This window comes from Nuphar pumila, chromosome 7, assembly GCF_984573655.1.
Source record: "Nuphar pumila chromosome 7, dmNupPumi1.hap1.1, whole genome shotgun sequence".
Taxonomy (NCBI): Eukaryota; Viridiplantae; Streptophyta; class Magnoliopsida; order Nymphaeales; family Nymphaeaceae; genus Nuphar; species Nuphar pumila.
In genome coordinates, this window is record NC_143255.1 from 24,951,395 (window position 1) to 24,973,180 (window position 21,786).

At 36.2% G+C, this 21,786-nt stretch overlaps 1 protein-coding gene across 2 annotated transcripts in view; it reads right to left on the reverse strand.

The window, feature by feature from the left end:
* Nucleotides 1–21,786, reverse strand: part of LOC149831574 (Peptidase C13 family) — a 78,500-nt gene that overhangs the window by 13,888 nt on the left and 42,826 nt on the right. For both annotated transcript variants that reach the window (XM_090012127.1, XM_090012126.1), the window contains exons 6-8: nucleotides 21,292–21,369; nucleotides 21,079–21,167; nucleotides 2,898–2,979 (exon numbers count right to left, since the gene is read on the reverse strand). In XM_090012127.1, coding sequence (XP_089868253.1) covers nucleotides 2,898–2,979; nucleotides 21,079–21,167; nucleotides 21,292–21,369 — 249 coding nt within the window. The remainder of the gene's footprint in view (nucleotides 1–2,897; nucleotides 2,980–21,078; nucleotides 21,168–21,291; nucleotides 21,370–21,786) is intronic.

Below are 21,786 nucleotides of genomic sequence, written 5' to 3' on the forward strand. Positions count from 1 at the left end.
GCGTGGTCAAGAAACTCCCATAAGCGCTTTAGAAAAATATTCTCAAATTTCCAACATTGAAGAAACCTCTTTAAGGAGATCTAGCCGAATCTCCAATCCTCCTAATAGGTTTGTTTCCTATGAGTCACTAACACCTAAATATAGGGCATGCCTAATTGCATTACACTCTTATCATGAACCATCACACTATAATGAAGCCAAAAACATTCCTCAATGGGTTGAGGCCATGAAACTAGAACTTAGTGCCCTTGAAAAGGCTAAAACTTGGGAAATAACTTCATTACCCACTGGGAAGAAGTCTATTGGATGTAGATGGGTCTTCAAGATTAAAACTAAAAGTGATGGGTCATTAGAACGTTATAAAGCTAGGTTGGTAGCCAAAGGATATGCTCAAGAGTACGGAATAGACTATGAAGAAACCTTTGCTCCCGTAGCCAGAATGACTAGTGTTAGGACTCTTATTGCGGTTGCATCTGTTAAAAAATGGCCTATCTATCAATTGGATGTTAAAAACGCATTTCTTAATGGCGAACTAAGTGAAGAGGTCTATATGGATCCTCCGCCAGGAGTATCTATTGGAGAAAACAAAATTCTTAAACTAAAAAAGGCTCTATATGGGTTAAAACAAGCTCCAATAGCTTAAATTTTCATTCATGTTATACTGACACTGCGTTATTTGTGAAAAGTGCAGGGTCTTCTGTAGTTATTCTACTACTATATGTTGATGATATGATCATCACTGGAAGTGATGAGCAAGGAATCCATGATATTAAGAAAATTTTAAAAGAAAATTTTGACATGTCTGACCTTGGTTTCTTAAGATATTTTCTAGGTATTGAAGTTGCATATTCACCCCGAGGGTATATTCTCTCTCAGATGAAACTTGCTGCTGACATTTGTTCCAAGTCTGGAATTTCGGATGATAAGAAGACAGAAACCCCTGCGGTTATCAATGCAAAGCTAAGGCTGGAAGATGGGACACTTCTTGAGAATCCTACTCCCTACCGTCAACTCGTTGGGTCTTTGACATACTTATCCATCACTCGGCCAGACATAGCTCATGCAGTTCACTCCGTCAGTCAGTTTCAACATGCACCTACAACTGTGCACATGAGTGCAGTCTTAAGGATTGTCAGATATATTAAAAACACCATAACTAAGGGAGTTTTTCTTTCTTCCTCATCATCCCTTGATTTAATTGCTTATACAGATGCTGATTGGGGAGGAAATTCCAATGATAGAGTCTCAACCACTGGTTTTTGTGTTTTCTTAGGTGACTCTATGATTTCTTGGAGATGCAAGAAGCAGCATAAAGTATCATTATCCTCAACTGAAGCGGAATATCGTGCAATGGACACTACAACCATGGAGCTTGTGTGGCTTAGAAGTCTCCTTTGTGATATGGGCATCGTCATCTCAAATCCTTCAAAGATGTGTTGCGATAACAAGAGTGCTATCTATATTGCAAGCAACCACACTTTCCATGAGCGTACTAAACACATTGAGATGGATTGCACTATGTTCGAGATGAGTACCTAAAAGGAACCATAGCATTGCCCTACGCCACATCCGAGTACCAGTTGGCGGATTTCTTCACCAAAGCTCTTGCTGCTCCTCGCTTCATGTTTCTTCTCAACAAGCTTTCCGTTGTATCCCCGTAAAGCTTGAGGGAGGGTGTTAAAATATATGTAATATATATATTTATATATATATAAATATATATATTACATATGTTTTAACAGTTTAAGCATAACTTATTATGTTTAACATGCACCTTGTTGACATAACAAAACAAGATTTATGTATCACAAATGAGAATTGAAGATATTGGCATGGTAATGTAACTATCTGCTGAAACAATCCCTCACTTGGCCACTTTATAGATCTTGCTCATGTTGGTATTCAAGCCTCATCCCTATGTTCCGCTTTAACCACATGTTTGTTGCTTTAAAAGTAAACTAAAATCAGATTTCCATGCCTTATATGGATTATCTTCAGATGCTCAAACAAGCTTTACTCTGAAGTATTTTTCAAAGAACCAGCAATCAAATAAAATATTTGTTTAAAAGAACATGATTATAAAGCCTTTACTACATCAAGAGGTTTATTCCATCCCGTATTCCTGGAACGGAATTAGGATATTTTACTGAAGGCATGAGTCCTTTCTCTGTAATGTCATCTATAAGACGAGTCACGAGAGGTTGTAAGCTGTTGTTTTCTGGGGCATTGCCATCAAATGCCTTTGGCAGTCTTCGTAATAAGAGTTCCAGCCCTTGAAAAAGTCTGCCATAAATGGGTCTGTATTAGGGTCATTTGCATGGCCAGCATGGCCAACCAGTAGACCTCACTGGTGATCTAGTTTGACAACTGGTTCATCAAATCGAGTCAATTAATTAGGAGTAGGCATTCTTGTTTTACTTAGTTCATCCTAATATCAGCCAATTCTCACACCTCGCAACAAATTGAACTTGGAAAACAGATTCTCCTTTGGAAATAAAGGTCAACCCCATTCACAGCAAATTAATGACCAACTCAGATTCCTTAATGCTGAAACCTATTAAGGCCAGAATGTTCTAGAAGGCCTTCCAATCTATTGTCTTTTTCACCAGCAAGTTATTAAAGCTCTCGAATCCTCTTGAGTAATTGGTGAAAAGTTAAAAGTTTCCAAGTACCACCATACAATACCAAAGGTTATTATTACACTTGAGAATCAAGTAGGGGTATCACAAACAAGACCCCGTCTTAATTTCAGCTGGTCAAAAACAAGATTTGATCTGGCAGATCGTCTATTGATTTCAAATAACATATAAATTTGTGAAAACAAACACTAGATGATAGCATCAGTGGAATAATCTATGATAAAGAGCCAACAAAAATGATAAATTAAACAAACTCACCTTGTCTAAATTACGCTGATACAAATCTGTGCGGTAGTATGCAGTTGACATCAATAAACTTGGACTGTAGGAACTGAATAGACTGTAAAAAAAAAATCATATTAGAAAATCAGGTCATTTGAGATGCAATATGTCATGCTTATGAGTGCAAAATTAGATTAAACTCTTAATGCAAGTGCTCTGAGAATTTGTCCAACATGATTTGATTTTTTGTGTCCGGCTCTGTTTTCTTCTTAGCTTTCCCTTTTCACCATCTTATATATCTCTACATCTGTCAAACCTTCACCTTTACAATGTTGATTTCTTTACAATCTATAACAAGGTAATTGACTGTGTACATAGTGTCACAAACTGAAGTATATGCCTTGATGTGCCACTTATGGGCAAGAGAACACTTAGAGAATATGACCTCTTATGGGTTAACACATGAAAACACAAGAATGAACCACTAAGGGCCGAGAGAACACATAAAAATAATGGATATTATTGAGGAATAATCCCTTTGAGAATATATTTAAAGAGAGAGAGGTCTCATCCCTTTATATACAAAGGAGAGGCACTATAGACCTGTTGGGATCTACCCAACGGCTATAAATCTAGCCGATAGGTAGTCCCAACGATTCTATCCTAATTCCCCAAAAGCACTCATGACTGGGAATATTTACATTTTACAAAAAGAAAGAATAATAAAAAAAAAATAAAATACATTAGTTTCAAATTTACATATAAAAAGACTAAAATACCCCTAACATATGTACAGAAAAACATATGTAAACATATATGCTTACGTTAATACCCCCCTTCAAACTTAGAGTGGGATCATTGAAAGTTTGTCCATTAAGAAATGAAACTGTGGGGAAGGCAAGGCTTTAGTGAAGAAATCTACAAGTTGATATTCTGAAGTTACATATGGCAATGAAATGGTCTTTTTTAAAAAAAAATCTCGAACATAATGACAGTACATCTCAATATGTTTAGTACACTCATGAAAAGTGTAATTTCTAGAAATGTAGATTGCACTTTTGTTATCACAACATAATTTTGACGACTCTGTTACAATTACTCCCATATCCTTGAGAAGATGCTTCCACGAGTTAAGAAAGAGACATGTTCAAAATTGATTTACTTGAAGAATTTTGGTCAACTTGTAAAGTACCAACCGAAGCAACCTTCTTTTCATACAAACAATTCTTCCCTTAGTTATTGTATTTATAAAAGTGTGGTGGTTTGTATGTATGAGTGTTGGCACCCGGTTTTGAAATGGCCAACACATTATCCTTAGCTTCTTTTCCTTTATTTTGAGACCTTAATTTAGTCTCTTCCATAAGAAGAAGCTCCGTATGATGTTGCTTTTCATTAGTTAAACTTCGGTCACAACTCACTCAAATTGAAACAATTGCTCATTGTTTATTTGCTTCTTTCTAGTTTGAGCATCATTGGGAGTTTCCCAAAGAGGCTCTAACTTAGTCATTTGATCCCACAACTTTTTTAAAGAGCCAAAGTACTCGCTAATACACTTGTCTCCTTATTTACAATTGTGTATCCTGTCTTTAAGCTTACATCGAAATGCAATGTCGCATTGAGTATATGTTTGTTTAATAAAAAACCATACTTCATTGGCTCTTTCGAACTCCAAAATGGTTTCACATGTATCTTCATTCATACTTTTCATAAATAAGGAAAGTGGCAATTTTTCATTCCTTCAAAGTTTTCTTATAACCTATAAGAGTTTTTCCTTTTTTTTCTTTTAAGAACCTCATTTTTAATGGTTTCATCCTTTTCTTTAATGGATTTTGTGAGAGTGAGTTTGTAATGAAATAGCGGAAAATAAAAAAAAACAATGCCACTAAGGGCTTTATAAGATCACAATCACAAAAGTGCATAAGCACAAACCAATGCCACAAAGGGCTTACAAGATCACAAGCACAAGTCCATGTAGGACAAAACAATAGCCAACAAGGGGCAACAATACAAGCATTAAGTGCATATAAGTCATTAAGAAACTAAATAAAAAAAATACAATATAAAAAATATTCATCTTTATTGAGCATAAATGCTTAAGAGAAGCATTGAGTTACAAGGAGGGGCAACATCCCTATTTATACACATAAAGGAGCCATATAGCCCTTGGGACACTCCTGAACAACTAGAAATTGAGCCGTTGGGGAGGTCCCAATGACTCTATGTGGCTTTGACCACTATGCCCTCAACTCCAAACTAAATATCTAATTTGTACCAAAAAAATAAAAGACTATTGTGCCCCTAATGTGTACAACCTATTATATGACTAGTGAAAAGATGAAAATACCCCTAGAGAATATTTACCTATTACACTATGTCACATAGGTGCGGGTGCGGATGCGACACTTTAAAAAAACTTGGTGTGGGGGTGCGGGGAGTATATATATATATATATATATATATATATATATATATTTTAACAATTTTAAGTTTAACACTATATGTATTTGTGTGCATTTATGTATTTATATATATAATATAGATAAAAATGGACTTGATTAGGGTTAATTGAATCTACTTTTGGATAGAAATGGACCTCAGTGTGGTTGACTTCACTTAACACAAAGGAAGTTGTGTCCAAGTGTCGCACTCGCCTGGGTGCGGGTGCAACGCGGGTGCGGTGCCCTGTTAGAAGAGTCTGTGTGACATAGCCATTATATCATTATAAATAATATATATATATATATATATATATGTACAATATAAAACAAATATATATGTATGAAAACACACACACACATATATATATATATATATATATATATATATACACACACACACACACAACTTAACACTCCCCCTCAAACTTACGATGTGATATACCAAAAGTTTGAAAATACAACAAAGATTCAATGGAAATGACTCAAGTCTTCAAGTGTCTTCAAGGGAACTCTCCATCTTTATCACATAGAGAATTTTGTAAATACAAGACTTCAAATGTCTTTTATTGGTGATCATCCCCAAACGCCTTCATCGGCTATCTCCATCTTCGTACCATAATGCATCGAAGATATCCTTTCTCAATCCATTGCATCTTTAAGAACTTGTAGAGAGAACAAACAAAAAAAATTCCTACACAAGGAAAATATCCTAACCCAATAGTTATAAAGTTTTAAAACCAATATATTTTAAAAACAAGAATAACACTTAAGAATTTTACAAACAAAGTAGTAACAATTTTTTTTAGAAACATTAGATAATCATTAAGAAAGATAAGAGGAGTATTCCTCAAGGATAAATTTTTATGAAATCAAACCATAATCTTAAAATCGACATATTTTTCAAGAAGACATAACATTGATCATAAGAAAATTTGATCATTAATAAACATATGAATCATTAAGAAGAGATAAACAATTATGCATAAATAATACCCTAAGCATTTCAATCATACATATAATAAAAAAGAGGAGCTAATTAAATTTATAAATACAATTATGTGAACCAAGCTAATTAATATGAAATACACATATATGCATCATACAATTAAAACATATTTAATGCACATGAAACGACAATAAAAGGATAACTATTTTTATCAATAAAATGCACATAGCATGCATGAATTTAATGTAAAGAATCAAGTAGTCTTCAATTACGAACCAAAGTTCCCATCAATATCAAGTGAACATGTAAGATCGCGTATTTTTGGTACTTGGACATTTCTTGAGATTTTCAAAAATTGGTCTAAGTCTGGGGGAAAATCGTTTGAGGCTCGATTTTTTAGATCAATGTCTTAGAGTCTGGGTTTGACCCAGGCTTCATCGACAACATCGAGGCGAGCCAATCAAAATGTGGTAAAGAGTTTTAAATTCGACCTTTAAATACAAGCGAAATTCGAGCGAAATTCGGGATAATTTTGGATGAAATTCGAATGTTTATATGTGTATTATACCGTTGGATGCGTCTTGGAATTCTGAGCGCAACGGTACTTTATTTTCCTCGATTCGAGCTACGGTTGGCCCAAAAATCACGTTTTTTGCAAATAGGGAGCAATTTGGATCTTGGATCCGAATTTGATCGGATCTGGATCCAATTCCATGCCCAACATGTTTAACAACTTTAAATTCAGTTGGGGGGCTTTAATTTGAGGTTATTTTCATATAAAAAGTCTCCCTGGTCAATATGACCAAATTTGGAAGCTTTTAAATATTTAAGAATTTATAAATTTAAAAAAAATAAATAAATTAATTAATTAATTTTTATTAATTTCGGGATAAAGGTTAGACCAAATTAGGGTTAAGCCTCTTGCCTAACCAAATGGGAGGCTAGAGGTTTCCAAATGAATAAAAAAAGTCAAAAAGTCAACAAAAGGGGAGTTTCAAAAAAATTGGAAACTCCCATAAAGAGAGAGAGTCTCATATTTGGGAACTCTCTCTAGAGAGTATTCAGGAAATAGGGGGCGGGGGGGGGGGGGGTGGGCAGCCCTTTTCCCTCACATTATTTAAAGAAAAAAAAAACACAAGAAGGAAAAGAGAGAAAGAAAGAAAACAGAGAAAAAAAGAAAGGAAGAGAGGAAGAGAGAAGGAGATAGAAGAAGAAGGTTGGAGGCCTTGTGCTCAGCCAAGCTCCCTTCCACAGCCCCTTTTGCATATTTCTCTCAAGGTACGGGTATTTTCTTATGTGAAACATTTGAGAAATCGGGTAGAGGTAAGATTTCCATGCACGTTTTGATGGAAATCCATGGCGAATCAGTGGATCTACGAATCCACTGTGTTATATAGATATTTTTTTCCGTGTTTTTCATTTTTTCAAAAAGAAATCCATGGCACGATCGATGGTATATGGGTGTCGGCTGACAGACCAGCCGAACCCGGTTCGGCTGGCCTGTCAGTCCGTGAACCCTCGCTGTTGGCACAGCCGAGTGATCGGCTGGGTACGATCCCTTTATTTCAAAAAAAAAAAATCTTTTTTATTCACGATGGTGGCTGTTGGCTGGCTGGCAGGGTGCGCCAGGCCCAGCACCCAGTCGGCTGGGTGCTGGCCTGTGGTACAGGTAATACAAAAAAAAAGGGAGGTGAATCAAAGGAATATATATATATATATATATATAGAATAAACTGTCTATCTTTTTATTATTGCTGTTTGTTTCCTGACAGCACACACAGGCCCAAACTGGGCCTATGCATATGCTGTCAGACCCGGCTGACAGGGTCGGCTGGGCTGGATGGTTTAGTTAAGAAAAAAAAAGGTTATTTATATATGAAATAAGGTGCTGGTAATGTGGAGAAAAAATATATATATATATATATATATACCTGTCTTCCTTTCGGCTGAACCAGCTGATATGCTGTTCGGTTTTTGACAGCATACACAGGCCCGGACTAGGCCTGTGCATAGGCTGTCAGACCCAGTTGAGTGACTGGCTGGATGTGTGTATGCTCTTCAAATTTTTTTTTTGCCAGTATACAGAGGTATACATGTAAGAAAATTTTCATTTTGTTCTTGTTGCATTGATAAACATGTATGCTCATGGGATTTTGTTTTTTTTGGGGGGATTGGTTGAGCCAGCCGGCCAGCAGGCTGTCCGGTCCGGGGTTGACACACCCTACCAATAGCTCAATGACACGATGCGGAATGCAAATTTACTATATGCAATATTTAATTTGACATGAGCAGTGTTATGGTTACGCAACAAATCATGTAAATTATGTTGTCATGCATACCATGTGACCGATGTTTCATTTAATATGAATATGTACAATGGATGGGTTCTTTCACATGCACACACACACTCAAGGGAGTATGTTTTGGCACAGGACACCTGCATGTTAAGGTTGGATTTCACATAGTAAAGATGCATATATCCTTAGAAATCACATGCTTTGGAATAGTCTATTTGCATATTCAATAAAGCATTGCATGTGTATATGTGCATATGGAATACGAGACTCTTTGTTACTGCTTTTATGTGCATATGGAATATGAGACTCTTTGTTACTACTTTGGTTTTGACGTGTGATGCATCGATGGCATAAGTGGACCATCGTCGGCCTGGGGAGCCATGAGCTTGGTTGCTTTTTCTTATATACTTAATTGCATCACTTAATCACACTTGGTGGTACTGCACTCTACTACACTGTTCTTGTTTTTCTCACGGACCGGAGTCCTGTAAAGGTCCTCGCAGGGGTGGATGCGAGTTTTTGCCTTTACTTATACATCTGGTATTACAAATGTCAATAAATGACTCATAATAAAAGATAATAATTAAGAACAGTGTAATAGACGTTCTGGGATCTCCCATCTGGAGAATGGAGATCTTAGAGATCCGGTCTTGGGGAGACTGAAAATACAAAAACTCTATGGGATTTATTTTTTGTCTCTTGAACCCGATATTCAGGTTTCTTCAGTTGGCCACGATTTTAGGGAGAGTCTGCCACTTGACCAGAGGGTGGTGTGTTTTGACACAATTGTTGTTTTGGTACCAAGAAAGTGACACTTGTGGGCGTGGGGTGTCCCTTGTGTCCCCGATATTAGACTTAGAGGTCGAATGTTCTGAAGGTGATTCGGTCGAAGGCTGAGTTTGGGACCCAGTAAATAAAATACAAATTGTGTGTTAAGCTATCCTAGGAACCTAACTTGACCTCGGAGATTGTACCCGTTTGGTGTATCCGCAGACAACGATAATTAAAAAGAGGAACTTAAAGTTGTATGCATTTAATAGAGCATGTATATAGAAAAGAGAAACTTAAATGAAAGATAATAACAGGTTTCATGCATTGCACATAAATCATGCATTTTCCTGCTATGCATTAGATCATGTATATTTTAATTGTTTCCTCAATCATTACATGATGGTGAGTGTATGATGTTTACTTCCTATTGCATATTAAATGTTTGTTACTTTCTACTGCTTTAATGTTTCTGCATGCTTAGCACTTACAACTGTTGCATGAAAAATTCATTAAATGCTATGTCGTCTTTGTATTTTCCTCAAATTGTTGCATGATATCTTATCTTAACCTTCTGTCTCACTTGTTTCACTAAGAAGTAATTGTGCTCAGGATTTCGATTATGACACCCTACTTTATTCGTTTTTCACAAGGACAGATGATCAGTGAAGTTGACAGCTACTGAGAGGGCATGACAGCTTCACCAGTGGACAAAGTGACTCTTTCTTTTTGTCTTTTAGTTCACTGTTCCTTTCAGTTCTCTTGCTTTAGCCAGTTGCTACTTTATTTTCGGTTGAATAAAACAATATCTCCGGAGTTGGATTTTGATTTATAAATAAAGATGGTTGTTTTAGTTCTTATGGATGATAAATGTAAGTATCTTTGTGGTGTTTGGGTATCCAATTGGAATTGGAACTGTGAGGACCCCGGGTCTCTGGAAAGTTTTCCGCAATTGTTTGAAAAAAAAAATCTGCATTTTCAAAGGGTATGAGTTGGGGTCGTTACAGAACAACACACAAGTGTGTACTTAAAGAACACACTCACAAAACCCATAAAGGAGCACACACAAGAAGGCTCACAATATAAAGAATAAGATTGTCATAAGTATGCAAAAATGATTGAAGTTTTTATCCATAAATATCTTCCATAAAAACAAATAGTAAAAGTTTAAAATTTTCAATGAGAGATTTTAAAAATCCCACGTAACAAAGAAAATGATATTTACAAATCAACACCAATTTGCGAAAAATATGAAGAGATTTAAATTCTCATAAATATCAAGAAGTGATATTTTGCAAACTTCAACAATAGTTTGACCACCACAAGCAATCACCTCACTAAGCCTTCAAACCTCAAAAATCAAGTGTATCAACGACTAAAACAAGAGTATAGACATAATGTCGCTAAAAGGCTAAAGACACACACAAAGGTTATATAAACATCTATTGTCTACGTATAATGACACTCAAAACAAGTGTATTAATGATTAGAACAAGAGCATAGTCACAACGCCAACGATGGGCTAAAATCACACAAAAGTGTGAATAAACATCTCTTGTCTACATATAATGACACTCAAAAAATCAAGTGTATCCGTGACTAGATCAAGAGTATAATCATAATGCCAACAATGGATTAAAAATACACATGTAAGTGTGAACAAACATCTCTTGTCCATATATAATGACACTAAAAAATCAACTGTATCAACGACTAGAGCAAGAGTATAATCATAATGCCAACAATAGGCTAAAAACAAACACAAAAGTGTGAACAAACATCTTTTGTTTACATATAAAGATACTTAGAGGCATAATAGGAGAAAACACCTGAGGTAAGAAAGCTTGTAATGGAAATAAATTAATGCCATGAATTTGTACAATCTTTCGAAACACCAAGGTTTCAAAAGAAGATAGCCATCACAGATAAACATAATTTTGAGCATCCAACATAATAATGGCAAAATAAACAAATGAGTGATACAACACACTTATAAAACTAGAGATCAAACAACTGTCAGTTAGAGCCAAACTATAAATTGACAATCTAAACTGACATAACTGAGGTGCATACAACTCACCCCTACAAACAAACTCTGGTTTAATAATAACAAGGTCAAGAGAAATGATGCATCATATAAAATTCTGTGATGGACACAACAAATGTCATAAGAAAGCAATAACTACTCACGGAAATCATTTTCCAAATAAGTGAGTTCAAATATAAGAACCAATTTGAAAAAAACAAAGTTTTCAATCAAATCCAATAACGGTAGAAGGAAAACTTAGATTAAATATAGTGCAATCATATGCACAACAAGATGTCAATTGATGCAATCATAAGCATGTTAATGTGAAAATATCTCAAAAAGGAGATAAAGTGTGCGATAAGCACAACACCACCAATGTGCACAAATGCACAAGAACACTTAGAACAAATGTACACAAAGGTACAATAAAAAAACTCAAATGCACAAAGGCATATAAAATATAAAAAATTTTATTGAGAAGAATGGAGAACAAAAGCTCCAAGAAGTGCATTTTACAAAGGGGGAACTCCCCTATTTATAAGAAGAAAAGGAGCCTTGGAGGGGCTCCACTAGCTCTTGGAGCCCCTCCAACGGTTAGAATTCTAACCGTTGGAGAGGCTCAACAGCTAGTGTTGAGCCCTCCAAGTTGACTTTGAGTCAACAAAAAATAAAGACATAAAAAGTGAAAAGAAAAAAGAAAAGGAAGAAAAGTAAAAATACAAAAAGAATTACAACATATTCATAATTAAGAATATGCGCAAAAGGAAGAGAAATGACTAAAATACCCTTGCGGGTTTTACAAGAAAAAAAGGAAACATATATATTTACATATATATATATATATATAAAGATAAATACATATACATATATACATGATGTATATATGTATATATATCTCTCTTTATATATATATGTAAATATTTACATAAAGAGAGATACATTTTAACACCCTCCCTCAAACTTAGGGCACAATGACCGAAAGTTTGCTAAGGAGAAAGTTGAATCTTGGAGAGCAAAGCGCCTTGGTGAAGAAATCTGCCAACTGATATTCTGAAGTTACATAAGGAAGATCGATGACTTTTTGTAGATATGCCTCTCGGACATAATGACAGTCCATCTCAATATGCTTTGTTCGTTCATGAAACGTGTGATTCTTAGCAATATAGATTGCACTCTTATTATCACAACACAACTTTGTGGGTTCTTGAATTGGAATCCCCATGTCTTGCAGCAACTGATGAATCCAGACAATCTCCATAGTTGTAGAAGCCATGACTCGATATTCTGCTTCGGTGGATGATAGAGACACCTTCTGTTGTTTCTTACATCTCCATGAGATCAGGGATTCACCTAAAAAAATGCAAAAGCCTGTAGTGGAGTGACGATTATTTGGGTCACCTCCCCAATCAGAGTCAGTATATGCAATTAAATTTAACTCAGAAGATAAGGAAAGGAAAACTCCCTTGTTTAAAGTTCCCTTTATGTATCTGACAACTCGGAGAACGACACTCATATGAACAGATGTAGGAGCATGCTGAAATTGGCTTGCAGTATGCACGGCATGAGAGATGTCCGGCCTTGTGATGCTAAGATACATTAGAGATCCCACAAGTTGCCGGTAGGGGGTAGGATCCTCCAAAGGTTTCCCATCATCGATCTTCATTTTTGATCCCACAATTTCAGGGGTCTCACAAATTTTATCATCAGTAATACCTGATCTGTCAAGAATCTCACAGGCAAGTTTAGTTTGAGACAAAAAATAGCCTCTATGAGAGTAGGCTACCTCGATACCAAGAAAGTAAGTCAGATACCCCAGGTCACATTTCAAACCTTTCTTTTAAAGTGGTTTTAATGTTTTTGATGCCCTTTATGTCACTACCTGTTATCAACATATCATCAACATACAACAGTAAAATCACAATTCCTGCATCAGACTTTTTGACGAACAGAGCAGTGTCAGTGTAGCATGAGGAAAAACCATTTTGAACCATCACATCATTAAATCGATCATACCAAGCTTTAGGAGCTTGTTTTAAACCATAAAGCGCTTTTTGCAAACGAAGGACTTTCCCCTTTGGTACGTTCATACCAGGAGAAGCATCCATGTAGACTTCTTCATTAAGGTCCCCATTTAGAAAGGCATTTTTAACATCCATTTGATAAATATTCTATTTTTTAATAGATGTAATGGTGATCAAACACCTTACAGTAACCATTCGTGCAACAGGAGCAAAGGTTTCTTCGTAATCGATGTCGTATTCTTGACTATATCCTTTTGCGACAAGACGGGCTTTATATTTTTCGAGAGTGCCATCACTCTTGGTTTTGATTTTAAAAACCCATCTACATCCTATTGTTTTCTTTCCTTCTGGAAGACATTGAAAAACCCACGTTTTGGCTTTGTTGAGGGCTCTAATTTCGTTGTCCATAGCATCCCTCCATTCTATCATTTCCTTAGCTTCTTTAAAATTTCTAGGTTCTTGATATGAGTGAATGGCACTAAGACATGCCCTATGCTTTGGAGAAAAAGACTCATAGGATATAAATCTAGAAGGATTTTTCCTAGATCTTTCGGTTCTTCGAGAGTTGTTGGAAGATTCACTAAGGTCACTATATTTCTCTATTGCACTTCTAAAAGTGCTTTTATCTCTATGTGTATAGGTAATTGGTTCATTCATCATTTCTTCTTCATCATGAATGGTTTGAGGAATACTTTCACTTATATCCTCATTCTCATTTAATTCATCATCGCTAAAAAAATCTTCATTTCTAGATAATAGTTCAAACAAAAAAGAGTAATCGGCATTATCTTCATGAGTTTTGTGTTCTTCAAAACCACTTATGTTAGTTTATCATTTTTAATATCATAACACCTAAAACCTTTTTGGGTTTCCGAATATCCCAAAAACGCACAAGGAATAGCTTTGGGAGATAATTTATCATTCTTATCGGTGAGAACAAAACATTTACAACAAAAAATTCTTAACCTATTGTAATCGGGTTCTTTTTTATACAAGATTTCATATGGAGATATTTGATTCAAGTTTTTGGATGAAAGTCGGTTGATGAGATAAACTGATGCAAGAGCCGCTTCGGCCCAAAATCTTTTTGGAATTTTTTGAGAAATTAGCAAAGTTCTTGTAGTTTCAATTATGTGTCTATGTTTTCGTTAGGCCAACCCATTTTGTTGAGGAGTTTTGGGACAAGACCTTTGATGAACAATCCCATTATTTTCAATATAACTTTTGAAATCATTTGAGAGATATTCTCCCCCGGAATCGGTTCTAAGAAATTGTAATTTACTATTGAATTGATTTTGTATTAACATGTGAAAAACCTTAAAAGTAGAGAAAACCTCATGTTTATGTTTGAGGAAGTATATCCAACTATACCTTGAGAAATCATCCACATAAATAACATAATACGAAAAACCTCCCTTAGACACAACGGGTGCCGGTCCCCAAACATCCGAATGCACAATTTTGAAAGGCTTAGTTGAAAACATAGTTCTTTGTCCAAAAGATAAGCTTCTCATTTTACCAAGAATACAATCATTACAATTGAAATTGTCTTTACATAAGGTTTTAGCAAAATGTAAATACGAAAGCTTGACAATATTTGGATGCCCAAGGCGTTTATGCCAAACATTTATATCTTTATGTTGGGCAACATTACAAAAAGAGGTTTTTGAAATTTGAAGAAATTCCATGAGACAAAGATCTCCCTTCCTAGAGCCTTCCCCAATCAACTTCCCGGACCGACGATCATGTATCCAACATTTATTTGATGAGAATTTGATATCACACCCATGATCCGATAGTTGAGAGACGGAAAACAAATTTAAATTTAGTTTTGGTATAAATCTAACTTTTGGAATAGAAAAACCTTGTCTTTCAAAATCACCAATTCCTTTTATTTCAAGAGAAGCCCCATCCGCGGTGGAGACAAAAGAGGGTGACAAATTTTTTGAGTATTTAGAAAGTGAAAAAACATTTGGAGTCATATTTGGAGTCATATGAAAGGATGCACCCGAGTCTAAGAGTCAAAGAGTCTTACCGGGAGGAGAGAAGGTGGTCATGGCGGCTCCGGAAACGGATCCCTTGAGGAGTGGTTGAAGAGCTTCCATGATTTGATTGAGAGACAAAGTAGCATGATTGGAAGTAGAAGGACCTTCCTCCTTGGTTGATTGGAAAGTAGTAGACATAGCCACCATCTTCTTTCATTTAGGACATACCGGTTTAATGTGACCCGGTTCTTTGCAAAAATGGCATATGATCTTACTATAATCTCTTCTTCCATAATGCCCACCATTTTTTCTTCCTCCTTGATTTTTGTTAAAATGAGGGGGTTTATAGGTTTTAACATTATTCTCCGGTCTTGAGACGACATAAGCACCCTCATCCTCATCTTTAGAGGGAACGTCCAACACACTTAGATTGGTTTTATTCATTCCCAATCTAGTTTCTTCTCCACTTAATTTGGTAAGCACATCTTCCAAAGGAGGGGAAGAGAAAGAAGATAAGAGAGAGGATCTAGTTTGTTCAAACTCGGGTCTAAGCCCATTTAAAAAGTTAAAGAAATGATCATCTTCTAATTGTTTGGCCCTCAATTCAATAGCCTCACCACTCCATTTAGGTTCTTGGAGGGCAAGCTCATCCCAAATAGTGGATAACTCGGCGAAATACTCTCTAACGAACATTTCTCCTTGTTGAAAGGTTAAAGCCTTCTTTTGGAGATAGTATTTATGGGACAAATCTCTTGAAGTATACATTCTTTCAAGATATTCCCATACTTGATATGCCTTTTTGAACTTTAGAATGTTGACATTAATTTTGGTCTCAACCGAAGAGAAGAACCATGAGAGTATTTTGTAATTTTTCATTTCCCACTCTTCATGCTTCTTATTGTAATCTTCAAAAGCCTTTTCTCTTTCTTCTCCCTCAAGAACCTTGATCTCCCCTCTCTCAAGGATAGTATTTTTTTGTTCGGGTTCGGGAATAGTTCCTTGAACATATCCCCAAAGACCCTTTCCTTTTATATGGGCCTCCATATTCCCGGCCCATACATGATAATTCGTTCCATTTAATTTGAAGCCAAGAGAGAAGTGAGAATCCTTTTCGCCCATTAGAGAGGATACAAAGAGAAATAAATGCGTACCACAATGTGAATGAGTCCCTTCTTGATGTAGGAAGCTTCTAAAATATAGAATGAAGAGCTGAGTCTTTATTCCAACCACCACAACTTAATGGCACGCTTTACGAGGTACTCCAACGAAGAGAGAAAAAAGCACGATCTTCTTTTCCTTTAAGCCTAGCTCTGATACCATGTGAAAATATCTCAAAAAGGAGATAAAGTGTGCGATAAGCACAACACCACCAATGTGCACAAATGCACAAGAACACTTAGAACAAATGTACACAAAGGTACAATAAAGAAACTCAAATGCACAAAGGCATACAAAATATAAAGAATTTTATTGAGAAGAATGGAGAACAAAAGCTCCAAGAAGTGCATTCTACAAAGGAGGAACTCCCCTATTTATAAGAGGAAAAGGAGCCTTGGAGGGGCTCCACTAGCTGTTGGAGCCCCTCCAACGGTTAGAATTCTAACTGTTGGAGAGGCTCAACAGCTAGTGTTGAGCCCTCCAAGTTGACTTTAAGTCAACAAAAAATAAAGACATAAAAAGTGAAAAGAAAAAAGGAAAGGAAGAAAAGTAAACATACAAAAAGAATTACAACATATTCATAATTATGAATATGCGCAAAAGGAAGATAAATGACTAAAATACCCTTGCAGGTTTTACAAGAAAAAAAGAAAACATATATATTTACATATATATATATATATAAAGATAGATACATATACATATATACATGATGTATATATGTATATGTATCTCTTTATATATATATGTAAATATTTACATAAAGAAAGATACATTTTAACAGTTAATACAAGCAAGCTATATAAAGAGACAGCTCAATCTAGATTACAAGTCTACTATCAAACAATCAATGTTATATAACATTAAAGATGATCAAAACATGTATAGAGATTCTAAAAAAACCATATAGAAAACCAAGTGCATATACAAGTATAATTAATCATGGATACTTACAAAGAGATTAAAAAAACACATGTATATGCAATAATCTAAATAACTTAAAGCCACATATCTTATACAAAAGACATGCATAAGAACAAAGTAAGCATATATGCAAGTTATAGATTTAAGGCACAATACAAAAATTTATATTTTATAAATAACAAGTATGCAATTAATCGAAAGTCTTTAATCAAGAATACACATGTCCACTAAAGGTTTAATGGACAAGCACGCCCATCAATAATGGACAAGTACTAAAGTGAACAATGAGGAAAACACTTATGACACCCACTAAGGGAAAACACAAAGAAATTTCTCATGATTCTCAACTTAATATTTTATTAAAAACTAAGTGTGCAACATAAACATAATATTTAAATCCTATACAAAACATGCAAGATAATGTTCATTAAAGAACCATGAGACTAAGAAAATAACATAATCATAAGGACCACAAAAAAGACCAACAAGAGAAATACCCAATATCATAATTGTTGTCCCACAAAAGGACCATAAAAGGCATTTATTAAAGTGAATGACTTCTCATAAGAAATTATGCTCAATACCTTATGCACGAATAAACAATCTTATTCTTCATGTAAGGCAATCATAAGTGAATAAGGATAAAAAATCAATATAATTTTAGTTTATTTTTATAAACTAGATCATAATTTGTAACACTTCATACGCTACTTTTAATATACCAAGAGTAAAGAGAAAGATTAAACACAAGTTTAAGCAAAATTTCATAAGAACATACTTATGAAATACATACAACACCATTATTTTAAAATTTCTCAAATCATTTTAAAATATATGACAATTTTTAAAGAAAGAACAAAACAAAGTTCAATAATAAAATAAAAGCCAACAAATGCTTAAGCATACAAAATTGTATACATATATATCAAATAAAGCAAGTTTTTTGAAAAAATAGAATTCAAACATGATTTAAAAAAACATACATATATCTAATTTCACAAAATTAAACAAATAAACCTTATAAGAACAAGTCCAACAATAATAAAAAACATTCAAAGTTTTTTTTTGTTTTAATAAAACAAATGCAAACATATATATTAAAGAAAATAAGTGTTCCCTTATGTACCATGCATGAAAAGGATAACATAAGAAATACTTAAAGATATGAGAAAAATACCAGGTCTAGTTTTCCCTTGAATTTAAGCCACACAATGATCATGAATCATTCACGAAGCACAAACTCGAACAAAAGAATCTCAAGACCCAAAAGAGGCAAAATGCCGAGAAATTCTTGGCTCTGATACGATGTAATGAAACAACGAAAAATACAAAAACAATGTCACTAAGAGCTTTACAAGATCACGATCACAAAGGTGCATAAGCACAAATTAATGCCATTGAGGGCTTACAAGATCACATCTAAGAACTCAAAAAAAAAATGTTTGGATCCGGGCCGGATCCGGACCCGGGTAAATCAGTCGGCTGCGTGCTTTTAAAAGCACGCAGCGACTGAGGGAGGAGGTTCTCGAAACCTCCTTCCCCTTCTCCTCTCTCGGTCTCTCTCCCCCTCAGCGCCTCTCGCCCTCTCGTCTCCGTTCCTCCCTGTGGCCACCGACGTCGGCGACTTGTCGTCGGCCACCACCCTTGTCTCGGCTACTGCAAGCATCGACGGCAGCCGACAGCCTCCGATGCTGACGTTGACGCTGCCGCCGCCGCCGACTTTCAGCTCGTACGACGGATCCTGCTCGCGCTCCGCGACCCGAGCCGCCAATCGCGTACATCCGCGGACGACAGTAAGCTTGCAACTCTCAAAGGTAGGGGAAGATTGCACAGAAGACTTGGATAATTGAATTGAGTTCAATTAACTAAAAAGGACAATTAAATAAATATATATGTATATATATCATATATATTTATATGAGTACGCATTTAACTCAAGGACGCGGTTTCACGATCCTTGTCCTTTACTTTGCCATTGTGCATCACGCAAAGGTTCTGCGTTGCACTCCTGCTTACGGTCTTTACTTTGCCGTTGCGCGTTGTGCCAAGGGTTTGCGTTGCACTTCTGCTTACCGCCTTTACTTTGCCGTCGCGCTTTGCGCCTAGGCTCTTGCCTTTGCATATGTGTTGGTATTGCCTTGCTATTGCAGATGACGTGCAGGTTCTTGATCTTGGCGTATGCCTTAAAGGCATCCTCGCGGAGGATGCAAGGGGCATTTACCCCTCTCCCTCTTGCGACAAGAGTTCAGTCGAGAGCGAGCGGCACATCCTCGTCTAAGGAGAGGGATATCTCGCAAGGATCCTGGCTCTTCGTGTGTGCAGTCCTGCAAAGTCGACTTGAGATTTCAGGGAGCTGCGCAAAAGCATCAAAGACTGCTCCAAATCGAAGCATTTGGAAGGATGTGACTGGTTGGTTCTGCTCGCCCTTTTGGCATATCTCGGGTGATCCCGAATTGGGGGTTCGAGCGAACTTCTTAGCGGGTGTTCTATTGAGAAACCCGTATCCCGTCTATCGAGGCCGGTATCGAGTCATGCGAGACATGTAGATACCCCGATAGCGGATGTGATTCGAGATAATCACATGCATAATCTTGACACAAGGTACTGCTGTTTCAAAAGATAGAGTAAAGTTGATAAACTTTACATCTTTGTGAAACACTCCTATTGGGGCTTCTATTGATGAGCTATACCCCCTTCATCCTAGAGTACTTGTAGTCGTGCACGACACGTCTAGTACTGCGATGATCGGATGAGATGGTCGTGCGACCTCAAACAACGCTAAATGCAAAATGTTGTAATCACATAAATGGCCTCACATTCGCCTTCACAGGCAAGATGCTCGAGTGGTTTAAATATCACAACATAGAATGGGTTGTTAGTTAAGCAACCCCTAACGTACCTATTCGCTTCTTTGTGTCTGTCAAGGGAGAGGACAGAGCGGTACAAACTCCAATGGACAGGTTGTTAACAACCACCCTACGGGCAACGATCCGGCCTCCCCAGTCATTGGAGTTAGGGGAAAGGGGCTACATTAGTTAGCTCAACACTTCTGCAGAAGTTGGATGCGTCCGTGGCACAACCTCCTTTGGGGAATCCTCTCTCGGCTAAAGCTGTCCCTTTGGAGCGAACTCAACTAGCTATTCGGGTTATTGAAAAAACATAGAATAACAGACGCCCGAACTAGTCTCAGTTGGTTCTACGTTTTGCCTGCGCATATCCGAAGATAAACGAAATGCTATAGTAACTTGGCCCTTCTGTCAGTTCCATCATTGATTTAAAAGTTTTAAGAGAGCATAATCTAATGAACTAGTGGCAATATTGCAAGCAAATTGGTATTTACAGTTGATGGAAGCTTCATAAAAGGGCAGTCATTTGCATCAGAAATATAATAATGTAATGGAACTGCATACAGCCTAAATTCTTCTTACAAATCACATAAAAACAAAAGCATCTAGTGCTAATAGAGAAAAGAAAATTGGTAAATCATGCATTGGAAGCTGTATGTGACAAGAAAAACACAAGTAATCGCTGACATCCATATCAGCAAGTATGCTAAGGCATAGTAAAGCATCAAAAAAGGAATGTTCTTGTCTATGGCTCATCTATTGCAGGACAAATATATATATCAGAATACCAAAACAGCAGTCCTACCTACTTAATGAAGCACGATTGTACATATTTAGTTTCTCGAAGAAGGCCAGTGTATAGAAAGTGAACCGATCCACAACTGAAACACCAACCTGTGTGACACTGAGATGTTGACTAGGAAAATTCTTGAATACATGACAATGAAACTAAAATTAAGATAAATAAGGACAAAGGCATGCTTCCCATGCCAAGCAGCATTAGTGAACCAACACTTACATCAGAATCCAAATGATGAGAATATGAATTTTCTCCTTTCAAACTGCTTCCTATGGCTAAAACACCTGGAGAATAAAGCTGTGGAGATAACAATAGCAAATCAAAACCTAACAAATGGCATCAACTTGCATTCGATATCAGATAAGAGCATTTGGAAAATAAATAGGCTTTGCTTCTCTGTTTCTTATTTTTCTTTTATTAGGGTGCATCCCATCATCACATAGTTTTCAAAGCAAAAGATACATAGTAAGACACAAGAACCACTGAACCAGTAATCAGAGCGCCGGAGATACCTCAAGGCAGAATCAGTGAACAAGTTAATTGAAAAAGAACTTGGCCCCAAATAGGAAAGTTTTATGGTCCATTTTAATTAGCTACTCCATCACTTAGGTGAGCCAAACTACCTAGTCCAAACAAATATTCAATCAGGTCAAGATAGTAAGAAATATTTGTAAATAACACACATTTAGTGATTCCATGACATTGATAATACCC